The following is a 12,382-nucleotide window of genomic DNA, read 5'->3' as shown; positions in this document are numbered from 1 at the left end:
TTTAAGATAATTATAATGAAAGTAAACAAAATTATCATGATAATTTATATTTAGATGGTAGGATATAAAACTGTCACTGCATATAGTTTATTTTTCAAATTCTTTAATCACAATGGATATAATTTTAATTAGGCTGTATTTTTTTGTTGGAATTAGACTGTTTTTATACAAGAGAAAATGTAGCTCAAATGATGGGTTTTGGGTCAAAATTGCAAATGAGAGAATTATAATATATTCATTTATATAAGACTCTTTTTATATTTATTTGTCTCATTTTTATAAGATTTTTTTAAAGTTATCTTTTATATTACTTAACTTTTAATTAGAATACCCTTAATTACTTTACGATAAATATTATGAATTGTTCTTTATTTTTCTTTTTACTTTTTAGTGTGTTTTTGAAAAATATTAAAAGAAAAAAAGAAAATTCTTATGAACACGAAATAAGATATTGAACCATTCAATATATAACACAGTGATTATAATCATATAATAAAAGGCATTATTGGAGCAATTTGTTAGTGAACTGTGGAAAAGTAAAGCATAATAATGATTGTACAAAATAAATATAAAGATTCTAAAAAAAAGTCAATAAAACATAGCACAGTTGGTGATCTTTTACGAGCAAATGTCCCCTGTAATAATTACAGTTTATAATATAATTATCAAGAAACCTGCTTTTGCGCCTTAATTAGTCCTCTGAATCTTTTAGAGACTCCCCTATATAAACACCATTCATGAATCACACTCTCACTATCTGGCTTTGGTTTGATTTCTAGAAAATGGGTGCACTAGATTACCTCTCCAACTTTTGCACTGTAACCAGCACTAGGACCAAGCAGAAAGCAATGCAGGTAAGAATGAAGTATATAGAGAGAGAGAGAGGCAATAGTGAATTCTATAATTAATTGTATGATTCCTTGAGATATATATTATGTTGCAGACAGCAGAGATAAAAGTGAGAATGGACTGCGATGGTTGCGAAAGAAGAGTGAGAAATGCAGTGAGTTCAATAAAAGGAGTGAAATCTGTGGAGGTGAACAGAAAGGAGAGCAGGGTGGTAGTGAGAGGATATGTGGATCCAAAGAAGGTGCTGAAGAGGGTAAGGAGCACAGGGAAAGTAAGAGCTCAGTTTTGGCCATATGTTGAACAGCATCTGGTCTACCATCCTTATGCCCCCGGAGTATATGACCGTAGAGCACCCTCCGGTTATGTTAGAAACGTCTTCCAGCCTTCATCTCATGCCCAAGACAACTTTCTCTCCTTTTTCAGCGACGACAACGTAAATGCATGTTCCATCATGTAATCATTTCTCTTGTATCAATTAACATGCTTTTTTCAGTTTAATTCACAAACCCTCAAGTGCAGTGCCATGCTATCTATATACACAAATATTAATCTGTCTCTTTAACACACTAATTAAAAAATTATTATTGAAATATGTAAAATTATATTATTTCTATTTTTTTATGTTTTATTATAGTTTTTAAAATAAATATTTTTTTCATTTTAGTTCTTTAATCAATCACCTAAGTGATTAACAAGATCCATCTATTTATACATGACATTATTATTATATTACCTATGGCTGTATATGTCATCCTGACCAATTTTCACGTATCACTTAACCATGTTTTTCAATTTATAGTGTAGCAGAGAAACCCCTCGCCCAATTCCCAAGACCTCTTCCAGTAAAGAACCTTTCTCCAATTACTTTCTTAAGCAGTTAAATTAGGACACTAGTTAGATTTTTAAATATATTAAGATGGAACGGAGCATGTGTTATAATCAGACTACAAAAAAGTATTATAATTTGTTCCCCCTAAGGCTGAGAAAATTCTGAATTGAAATTAAAAAATATAATGGTTGATTCGAGTATACAAAGAAAATTATTGCCTCAATATTGAAGTAATAGTATTCATGAATCATTTCCGTTACTAACAAAATTAATTATTAATCACAAGGCCCTGGCCCCGCGTGCACCTAAACAATTTCCACACAATATAAGTTGCCAACAATTTAGAACACACATCCCTAAATTTTGGCTTTGTTTTTTTTTTAGATGCAAATTTTGGCTTTATAATACCATTGCAATTGGAATGACGAAGCCAACAACACACATCCCTAAAATTTAGCTTTTACTAGTGTATTATTTGAATCTAATATGATATATAATTGTAATCATATATCATCCCACCATTAAAAAAAAGAAGCTAAATTAACCATTATTAGTTGATTTATTAATTTTCTTTCGACAGTACGCCCCAGTTTTATTTTTAATAAGCCTCCGTTAGACAAACCCTTTTAAAATATAGTTGGTTTAGCTTTTGACTTTATTTGATATCTGATGTCTTCCATAATCACACACAATAGTAGTTAACAGAGGGAGCGCATGCTTATAGCTTACTTTATGGATAATAACCAATGCCAAAAGGTATGGATATGAAATTCAGAATCAGAAGGATGATAAAGAATTAAAGAGCAGCGCCCCTTAAGTTTAAAATGACCGAAGACAATTAATTTTTTTGTAAAAGAAGCTTCTGCTAAAGCCTAGGGCGCTAGCTAGTGAGCTTTTAAGACACTCTCAGTACCACATTTTGTGCTTCCCATTCATACTGATCGAGGTGAGTTTCAAAACTACAGTTTTATTAAATTATGCTTTATTTATTTAAAGCTTTTAAATATATATTTCTATACCTATCAAATAATTCATTTTAATTTTACGACCAAAACTATTTTTTTAACTACCTAACATCTCTTTATGTTGGATTTTAGTTTTTGTCATTAGTAAGAGAGTCCATTAATTAGTGATACACATAACAAAACAACAATCAAACATAGATAGATAGCCTAATTATTTCAACAAAAAGAAGAAGAAGAAATCTAGCTTTAAGTAAATAAACACTGTAACAATCAGGTACCAATTTTCCGGTGAAAATAAACTTGTGTTTAAACACAGAGATTCTGTTTATGAAAGTAAAATCATATGGGTTACAGCAGTGAAGTGAATAATTATAGCTAGCAAACAGGTAATGAAACATCCAACAGATTAGAGATAGATATGTTGCTTAGTCATCAATGAGAACCACCCCGATTTTCTCCCATGCAGCTACAACCTCGCTCTGGCTTCTATATTGACGCCCTTGTCGGTCATAGTAGTACTGCATGCATGAAGTGCACATGAACAACAATGTTTGAAATTGAAGCATTTTAGAATAAATAAATAAAAAATGAGTATACAATACGTACCCTGTAGACCCTGCCCGACATCATGTGGCGTTCTTCTGCTACCCAACCGGGGAGCAGCCATTGATAGCCTGGTGATGTGTTGTCATGGATTGTACACAACTTCGGTTCATTTCCGCCGCGTGACCGATAACAATGCCGTTTTATTTTTGATACGGTGTCCTTTGTTATCTCCGAGAATAATGTTTCGTTCTTCTTCCTCTTCCCTCCCTCACCATTGCTATTGTCCCCACCCTCATGACTCTCCATCATCTCAATCTTAATTTCACACTTTCTCCCTCTCAATAATTTATGCCTCGCCCCTCTATATATATACTTACATTCCACAAATTGAATGGACGCTTATCAGATCAAGAACCAGCTGGGATATGCATGAATCTGATGTAAACGTTTATGAAATTCCCTTTTAAAAGAAAAAGAATGATTAAAAAAATCTTCATTTTTTTCTAAAAAAATATAAACAAATGGATCCTAATTAAATTTATATCTTTTTAATGATAAACCTTTTTTTGTTTTCTTTCTTACACCATCCCTCCGTTCCAGATTATGTTTGAATTTGTTTGTTGAAGCAGCTTTTTTATTTAGTGTATTAGTCTGCTTGTGCTTTAAAAAAATAATTTTTTACTTATTTTAAGAAATAAATCATATTTGTTTCTTATCTTAAAAACCACTTTCATAAAAAGTGTTTTTTTTAATTATTTTTTAAAATTTAAACAAATTCATCGTATATGATGTTTGAGAAAGAAAAAAATAATCTAAAATATGTCATTTTAAAAAATCAATATTATTTGTATTAAATATTTTTTTTAAGACTATCCTTAATCAAATACAAATATTGTATATAAAAAGTAAATGAGTTATTAATTACCGAGATTAATTATAAATATGAACGGAAGGAGTACTATAAATACTATAAATATGAAGCTTCTTTTTTTAAAAAAGAAATATGAAACATCTTAGAACATCTATACAATACATAATTAATTAGATGAGTTACTTATTTTAATTTATTAGGTCTTATAATTTCATGTAACTTTAACTACTTTATATTAAAATTTATTTTAATATTAATGCTATTAAAATGAATGTTTAACTTAATTTTGTGAGTCTTACCGTACTTAAAAAATATGTTATTTATCGTACAAACTTGTTAAGCAACGTTATTGTTTATATTAGCAATGTCATCTTATATATTTCAGTGAAAAGAAAAAGGTTAGTAACTTACTTAAAGTTATAAAAGCACTTCATTGGAGATGCTAGTTAGGTAAGAAAAATATTATTTTATTTTTATTAGTAGTATTAATACTTAAAAGGAAATATTGGATATTTATTAACAGTAACGTTGTTGGAAAAATTTTAAATTAAGGTAATTAGCATTATAAAAATTTCAATTAAAATAAAATCTATAAAACAAATTGGATAGAAAAATGGTTATTAACATTTATCTAAATAAAAACATACGGCGACTCAATGCAAGGACATTTGAGTTTTCGGTTAAAAGTAAATTAATATTTTAATAATATAGAATATGTATATAAAAAGCAATTTTAAAAAATACTTAACTATTAATTATTAAGTTAAATTATATGTAAATTTAAAAAATCAATTAATATTATACTTTCATAAAAATAATTAAGTATATTTTTTAACAAATATAAAATTTATATAATAGGTAATTTGTTTATATTATTAATCATTCCAACTTTATTTGTGATAATATTAAATAAGTTGTTTTCATTTAATTTGGTATGTATTTTAATAAATAGTATTATAATTTATTTATATAAAATCACTTATAAACGACTTATTTATTAATATCCCAAAAATTCAATTGACATTGGTTTATAAAAAAATTGCAATATCAGAATGTTATTCTATCAAGTTATTATAATAAGAGTTATTTTTTAAACCAGCGCGCAAATTAATTAGTGGTTTCAAATTTCTCCTTGATATCTAAAAATTAGTGATTTCAAATTTGTGGATGTGGTATATAAAGAAAAATAAATAAATTACGTTATTTTTAAAAATAATTAAAAATATAAATTATGAGATTAATTATATGTATGTGTCAATTTATATATATTATATTAAATTTTCAAATGATTATGTTTACTTTAATAATAGATTTTTAAAATAAATAGATCCATTTAGAAGGCTGTACATCTAATATACATGTATTGCATTTAAATAAATATGAATAATTAATATTATATAAGAAAACTATGAATTCATTTAAATATTTATATTATATTTATTAAATTTAATAAATATAATAATTAATACTATATAAGAAAACTATGAATTCATTAAAATATTTATAAAAAAAAATACTTATATTAATAGCATCAAATAATTACTACCTTAATACTTTTGTTTTTTTACTTATATATATATTTTTTATGTGATTATTTTAAAATAATTTCTGAAAATAATAACTAAAAATATTTTTTTAAATATCTAAGTAAATTTAGCATTATAATTTTTTTTAATTTTTAAAAAAATCTTAAATTATATTTTTAATGTCAAAAAGTTTAGTACATACATTCTTGTTTAGTAACATAAATCGAACTCACATTTTTGCGGCTATGAGATGAGTCAATTCCTTCCAGAAATTTAAGACTAATTAAAAAAGGGATAAATTAAAATATTTTCAATCATAACAGTTTTACTTTAATATATATATATATATATATATATATATATATATATAAGATGTATATTATATCTCATTCTCATATATTTTAATGTTTAAATTTCATTTTTTAACAAAATTAATATTTAAGATTATTGTACATAGATTAAAAAATATTTAATAAAACTAAAAATTATTATATTTTGACTAAAATATCTTTACTTAATACATTAATCTTTGATGCATACACCACACCACTAGACAGGAGACACTAATAGTGGGTATTAAATAAGAAAATATTTGAGAAAAAAACATTTATTAGACTTTAAAATTCTAAATCGTCAATTATTTTTGAGAAAAAATGAGAAGCTAAAACATCAAAATATGAAAAAAGAGGTAATATTATACAGCAACCCTCAGTTTTGGTTGCTCTTATCGTTGCTCCATCATTAGTAATCCTATGAACTGGTTCCAAATTTCGGGTTCCAAGGTGAATCTTTGATTAGAGAGCTTGTGCTCATGTCCATGGGGGTACAGAACTGGTATGCAGAGAAATTCTTCCTGAATTCCCATTGCTAAATGTCAATCAAGTGGGAAGAATAACCGAATTTTCATATCCCGTGTCCGCGAACCTAGAATATAATCCCATATCTCAATAGCAATGATCATATTAGCCGTACCCTCCTCGGCTATAAAAATATCTAATGCAAAATATTGGGATCATAATTTTGCATACCATAGTTCATTTGATAGTTTATGCTAATTCAGACGCATAATGAATCTCAAAAAATCAAAATCAAAATATATAATAATACTGAAGAATTGCACCGTTTTGACAAAACAAACTCCTCGCCTTCTCCAAATCATTACTCCAGAGAATAACGTAAACAGATAACAAAAGTTAGAATAGAATGAAAGGGTTACAAGCAAGCAGCACTTCTTCCCGAGGAATAAAACAGCTATCTTTTTCTTCAATAACCCTATCAACCAAACAATTTAGAAGCACTTTCTATGAACAATTGATGGTCCAGACTCGTCGTACTCTGCCTTCGCAATCCACATCTGCACTCAAGCGACAGTTTGTATCATTAGCAAGCATTCAAAGCAATAGTTAATAGTTAATTAGTCATATTAAAGAACAGAAACAGACCTGCTGGAAGGTGCTCAGGGATGCCAAGATAGAACCTCCAATCCAGACACTGTACTTTCTCTCAGGAGGTGCTACCACCTTGATCTTCATGCTACTTGGGGCTAAAGCAGAAATTTCCTTGCTCATTCTATCAGCGATGCCAGGAAACATGGTTGTACCTCCTGAAAGGACAATGTTACCGTACAGGTCTTTCCTGATGTCAACATCACATTTCATTATGGAGTTGTATGTTGTTTCATGAATGCCTGATGCTTCCATTCCTACCATGGATGGTTGGTACAAGACCTCCGGACACCTGAAACGCTCAGCGCCAATAGTGATAACCTGCCCATCAGGCAACTCATAGCTCTTCTCCACTGAAGAGCTGGTCTTGGATGTCTCTAGCTCTTGCTCATAGTCGAGGGCTATGTAAGCCAGCTTTTCCTTCATATCCCTCACAATTTCACGCTCTGCTGAGGTGGTAAAAGAATATCCACGTTCAGTCAAAATCTTCATCAAGAAATCTGTGAGGTCACGACCACCCAAATCAAGACGAAGGATTGCATGTGGGAGGGCATAACCCTCATAGATAGGCACTGTGTGGCTGACACCATCCCCAGAATCCAACACAATACCTGCAAAAAGGAAAATAGATCATCATCATATTGGAAAACTGAAATGGAGAAAGAAAAAAAAACAGACAATATAGGAGCACCTCCTGGTTGATGACGACACTGATAGTTTTAAAACAATTTTCTACAATAAAGAATCATTCCATTGTAAACCAGGTGCATGCTGTCTGATGACACTCTCACTGTACGGATAAGCTCATACTACAATCTGAACCTAACAAAACCAAATAATGTTCAAGAATATCTTACCAGTCGTACGGCCACTGGCATACAGTGAAAGAACAGCCTGAATAGCAACATACATAGCAGGGGCATTAAAGGTCTCAAACATAATTTGGGTCATCTTCTCACGGTTAGCCTTAGGGTTAAGAGGAGCCTCCGTCAACAGAACTGGATGTTCTTCTGGGGCCACACGAAGCTCATTATAGAAGGTATGATGCCAAATCTTTTCCATATCATCCCAGTTGCTAACAATACCATGCTCAATCGGATACTTGAGAGTCAGAATACCACGTTTAGACTGTGCTTCATCACCAACATATGCATCTTTCTGGCCCATACCAACCATCACACCAGTGTGACGAGGACGACCAACAATGCTAGGAAACACAGCACGTGGGGCATCATCTCCTGCAAATCCTGCCTGAAAAGACACATTGCAATTAGAACGAAGGGGAAAAGTTAACGCAAAACAATTCCCTCGAGAAGCATCAAACGAAAAAGTGTGCATTCTGTACCTTAACCATTCCTGTTCCATTGTCGCAAACAAGGGGTTGAATATCCTCAGCGTCTGCCATCTTCTAATATCTGCTCTGCTGGATAAACAACAAATAGTTGTAGTGGCAAGGGATGGCATGACATGAGTGATGAGACCAATATATATTTTTTAGGAGTATTAACAATACACTATTTTATTGATTAAAATTAATTGAAAATTACAAAATGACATAGGATATGTGACCCACAAAATTCTGATTTTCAATAAATTTCAAGTTTCAACCAACATGAAAGGAGTAGTGTGTTACTAGCATTTCTCTTCTTTTTTTTTTGCTTAAATTACAACAAAAAACAGAGACCGAACAATGCACTCACTATTTAGCCACAAATTAATTATCTACTATATATTGAACAAATTAAAAAATAAATAAAACTAGGTCCAAGGAAAAAGAATAGACAGGAGGAATGATTTATGAAATCTCCTATCCTGTGGGAAGGGAGAAAGCAGAGCCAGTAATTTACAAAACTAACAAACAGAGATACAGATTAATGGTGTGAATAGAATGGCCTTAACATTGACAGATCCAGCCCTATCCGCAACAAATCTAAATAACTAGAACACAATGACAATGACATTGCAGAGAATTAAACAAGGCAAAGTAGATGAATTGAAAATTTGACAATGCGATTGCTGGGGCGGAGAATACAATGCCTACCTTGGGAAATGCGGAGAGAGGAGAGGAAAGGATGGAAGAAGAGCGATTCTCTGAGAAACACACAAAATGAACCAAATTAATTCAAATGAATATAACAACCATCACACCCAATTGGGACCGTTGGATCCTCGCTCCCCGTTTTAATTTTGGAGAGAGAAAGAGAAATTGACGGAACGGAGCTACTACATTTATATTTTACCCATTCATTCTCTCTTTCTCTATACATACCAAATAGAGAGGAATTTACGGAAGGTTAATTTCAATGTATAAAAAAGAACGGACAGGAAAAAGGAAAAGATGAACACCCCACCCCACCCCTTCTTTTCTTTTCCTCTAATTATGGAGTGGAGTGTCAAGGCAAAGATTTAAGAAAATACATCAATGATTCTACACACAGCCTTTCAGATGAATCAACTTTCAATTTAATATTACTTGAGGACCCACTTTTATAACCACAATATTAAGATTTAAGAATGCCAGCAAAACATTGAAAAAGATATCGACAAAGTATGACTTGTTCGAACCTAGTTATGCATGGTGAGTTGTTCAGGCTTAAAATCATGCGACTCTGCAGGTACTACAAACGCCAAGTGCTCAATTTCTAACTGCTAAAAGTGGATGCAGCTTCCTCATTTGCGACGGAAAGTTAATTAGTAATTCACAAGCGGATCAAGATTTCTGTTGTTAATGGATGTTTGGTCTTGGTGTATCTTAAGATATTGCCGCGTTAGGGCAAATAGCTGTCCATTATACAAGTTGATGCTATGTCTTTATTTTTATGCGCAAAATAACGACCATTTTTTTAACATGAAAAAACATTATACAGACAAACAAACTGTAATACTTTCTGGCTGTGATCAACAGTAATGTCATTTTGCCGTTACATAAAAGAAAAGTCATTTTGTGTTATACACTTGAGGTTAACTAATATATATAAACGTAATTTTAAATAATCCAATGTAAATCTAAAACGGCCATAAGCCACAAAATGACTTTTGGAAGGTAACTCATTTTAGCATAATTTTATTAAAATTATTTTTTTTTTTAAAAAACATATGATTCCCATTCCCCCTCTCACAAACTTCTCGTCCCTGCAGTTTGATTTGAAAGGGGGGAAGATTCACAGACACGATGTAAAATCAGTTTGCGCACAACAAAAAGAAAACTCGATTGATTTGTAAAAACAAAATTCATTTCGTCGAAAAAAGAATTTTAAAATAGCAACTAATTGTCACTTCAGTTGATAAGTGCATAAACTGCTTCATACTATGTCTATCTAAGAATTTAAAAATAGCAACTAATTTTAAAATTACGTTATGCTGTCACGGTAGAAGCATTTTCCATGTTTTAATCTAATTTCTATTAATCAATGCAGGTCAGTAAATAAAATAAAATATAGGAATACCATAACAATCACTCGAGTCGAGGGTTACAACATTTTATACCATCAGACATTGCCTCTTCTACCTCCACCCTACCAAGTACGTAGAATATTAAAGCTTTTCCTGTTTATTCCACCATTGCATCGGCTGAAACATCAGCAGCAGGCACATCAGATTTTCTTTTGTTCTTCCCTGTTTGATGTCACGGCAAATATTAAAAGTTAAAACAGAGAATATTTTGCAAAAACAATTTGAAGGTTATTTTTTAAAATTTCCTACCCCACAACTACGAAATTACATAACAGTCAACTTTTGTCTAAGATTAAGCATTTTAAGAAAGCACCAAATGACAACATCATATTTTTTACTCTTAAGTTTCCAATTTGACAAACCTTCTCAGCATACTTCATTTAACATAGTCCCACATGGGCAATCAAATAGCTACAACTAGTTCCTATGTAGTTAAATTGATTTCATCCTGTTATTTTGCTTATGCAATCTTATCACTAGTATTGTAGATGTGAACCCAACAATGATGGACTGCCAGTCTGCCACGGCAACGGGCAAGCCATGTGTGATGTGTATAAAGTAAAATCACAGATCCGGTACAACCCTATTCATTACTTGTAGGATATATTTCTTAATTTCAACTTCGGACATGATCAGATGCAACGAGGATATGGATCTCAGCAAGTTAGATGGCTCATATTTTTGAATCCCATCCCAAACACAGCAAATGGCTGCAGTAGATGGACCCTCCCCTCTATATCCTCATAGCTAACCCATCATCACTGGTTTCATGCTTATAATCCCCACTTGAGTAAAGCCAGAAGCAGAGAAAACATGTCTTGACTCTTGACTTAATCTAGATCAACTCAAACACCAGAGGAAATCTTTTAAACCCTTCATATAATTTTGTAAAGCTGGATACAAATGTCATTCTAAATTCTATGGTAATGCAATGGTAAATGGGTTCATATTTTATCCAATCTTCATCCATGCAGCCCAAAATTTAAATTTATCCCTTTGTATATGAGAATGAAAATTAAATCTTGTTGGTTAGTCCTATAGTCAACATCAAATTTTCACAGGGTATATTATATGTGCCTTGACAACTAAAAAATGGACGTTCAATTTTTGCAGTAAGGTGAGATCAAATGTACCAAGGATTAAAGTTAAAATTTATCATTTTGTAAAAAATGAATTTTAAAGCTTAGTTTACAATGAGGCTCACAGATAGAGTATTGAAGTCCCCTTATCCAATCCGAAGCTTAAATCTGCTTACTACTACATTGGAAAGGTGTTGTCGTTACATGTTATGAGAGCACTCACATATACAGATATATTTATTGATGCAAATGTATTCCAACTCATAGAAAGAACGGAAGCTAGTGCGAGATAGAAGAAGAAATTACCTTTGCGCTTGAGTTGTTTAAGTTTCAATGTCTTCTTCTTCAAGTGAATTTTTGCTGAAGGTCTAGGGGCATCTTTGGTATCCCCTGCTCACAAAATAAAACAATGTCAGCTTAAGCGAGGCCATGAAACATTACATACAAAATATGCAAGTAAGATAGTGACATACCTTCAGCAACTGCCATTTGAACATCTTCCATGGTTACCAAACCATTCTGCAAGGCGTCCTTTTGGTCCTGAAAAGTGAAAACGCAGGCAAAGGGATTAGGTTAGGGTGAGGATGGGTCATGATTTGAAAAGAGAGAGAGAGAGAGAGAGAACCCGGCGCCATTTTTTGAAGAGCTTGCGTTTGCGTTTTCCGGATAGGGAAAGGGGTTGGTCCTTGATCTTGAGCTTGCCGGTTAAAGGGTCTCCGTGAAGCTGTCTCTTCTTCTCTGCTATTAGAGCTCTTCTTTTCTTCTGCACCACATTGAACTTCGCCATCCCTATCGCTCACCAAACCCTAACCTAAACCC

The 12,382-nt window shown here is 31.7% G+C and overlaps 3 protein-coding genes across 7 annotated transcripts; 1 reads left to right on the top strand and 2 right to left on the bottom strand.

The window, feature by feature from the left end:
* Positions 1 to 755: 755 nt before the first annotated feature.
* LOC100815905 (uncharacterized) lies at positions 756 to 1,350 on the top strand. The gene is made up of 2 exons (NM_001252877.2): positions 756 to 854; positions 944 to 1,350. The coding sequence occupies exons 1-2, from the start codon at positions 783 to 785 to the stop codon at positions 1,304 to 1,306; spliced, it is 435 nt and encodes a 144-aa protein (NP_001239806.1). The 5' UTR covers positions 756 to 782; the 3' UTR covers positions 1,307 to 1,350.
* Positions 1,351 to 6,708: 5,358 nt separating this feature from the next.
* LOC100799890 (actin-97) lies at positions 6,709 to 9,809 on the bottom strand. Of its 5 annotated transcripts, none has more exons than XM_003553265.5 (6): positions 9,597 to 9,809; positions 9,073 to 9,122; positions 8,377 to 8,451; positions 7,889 to 8,282; positions 7,029 to 7,642; positions 6,709 to 6,940 (listed from the first exon to the last, which is right to left on the bottom strand). In XM_003553265.5, exons 3-6 carry the CDS (start codon positions 8,434 to 8,436, stop codon positions 6,875 to 6,877), a joined length of 1,134 nt encoding a protein of 377 aa, XP_003553313.1. In that variant the 5' UTR covers positions 8,437 to 8,451; positions 9,073 to 9,122; positions 9,597 to 9,809; the 3' UTR covers positions 6,709 to 6,874. The 5 variants fall into 5 exon arrangements, with proteins under 5 accessions (XP_003553313.1, XP_040868736.1, XP_040868737.1 ...); XM_041012802.1 differs by having other exon boundaries at positions 8,377 to 8,454; positions 9,597 to 9,753; XM_041012803.1 differs by lacking the exon at positions 9,073 to 9,122 and having other exon boundaries at positions 8,377 to 8,454; positions 9,597 to 9,794.
* Positions 9,810 to 10,412: 603 nt separating this feature from the next.
* Positions 10,413 to 12,382, bottom strand: LOC100500297 (uncharacterized). Its single transcript, NM_001249081.2, is given in 4 exon segments — positions 10,413 to 10,646; positions 11,870 to 11,953; positions 12,037 to 12,103; positions 12,189 to 12,382. Coding segments are annotated over 4 exon segments (378 nt in total). The 5' UTR covers positions 12,351 to 12,382; the 3' UTR covers positions 10,413 to 10,581.

The sequence above is a fragment of the Glycine max genome, chromosome 19 (assembly GCF_000004515.6).
Source record: "Glycine max cultivar Williams 82 chromosome 19, Glycine_max_v4.0, whole genome shotgun sequence".
Taxonomy (NCBI): domain Eukaryota; kingdom Viridiplantae; phylum Streptophyta; class Magnoliopsida; order Fabales; family Fabaceae; genus Glycine; species Glycine max.
This window is presented reverse-complemented; position numbering and strand designations above follow the sequence as displayed.

Bases quoted from the DNA above. Each gene is read 5' to 3' on its own strand.
- LOC100799890 (XM_003553265.5), bottom strand. From the start codon at position 8,436: ATGGCAGACGCTGAGGATATTCAACCCCTTGTTTGCGACAATGGAACA. The intron at 7,643-7,888 runs GTAAGATATTCT...TCCTTTTTGCAG, and splicing joins TGCCAGTGGCCGTACGACTG to GTATTGTGTTGGATTCTGGG. The intron at 6,941-7,028 runs GTCTGTTTCTGT...GCTTGAGTGCAG, and splicing joins CCCTGAGCACCTTCCAGCAG to ATGTGGATTGCGAAGGCAGA.
- LOC100815905 (NM_001252877.2), top strand. From the start codon at position 783: ATGGGTGCACTAGATTACCTCTCCAACTTTTGCACTGTAACCAGCACT. The intron at 855-943 runs GTAAGAATGAAG...ATTATGTTGCAG, and splicing joins CCAAGCAGAAAGCAATGCAG to ACAGCAGAGATAAAAGTGAG.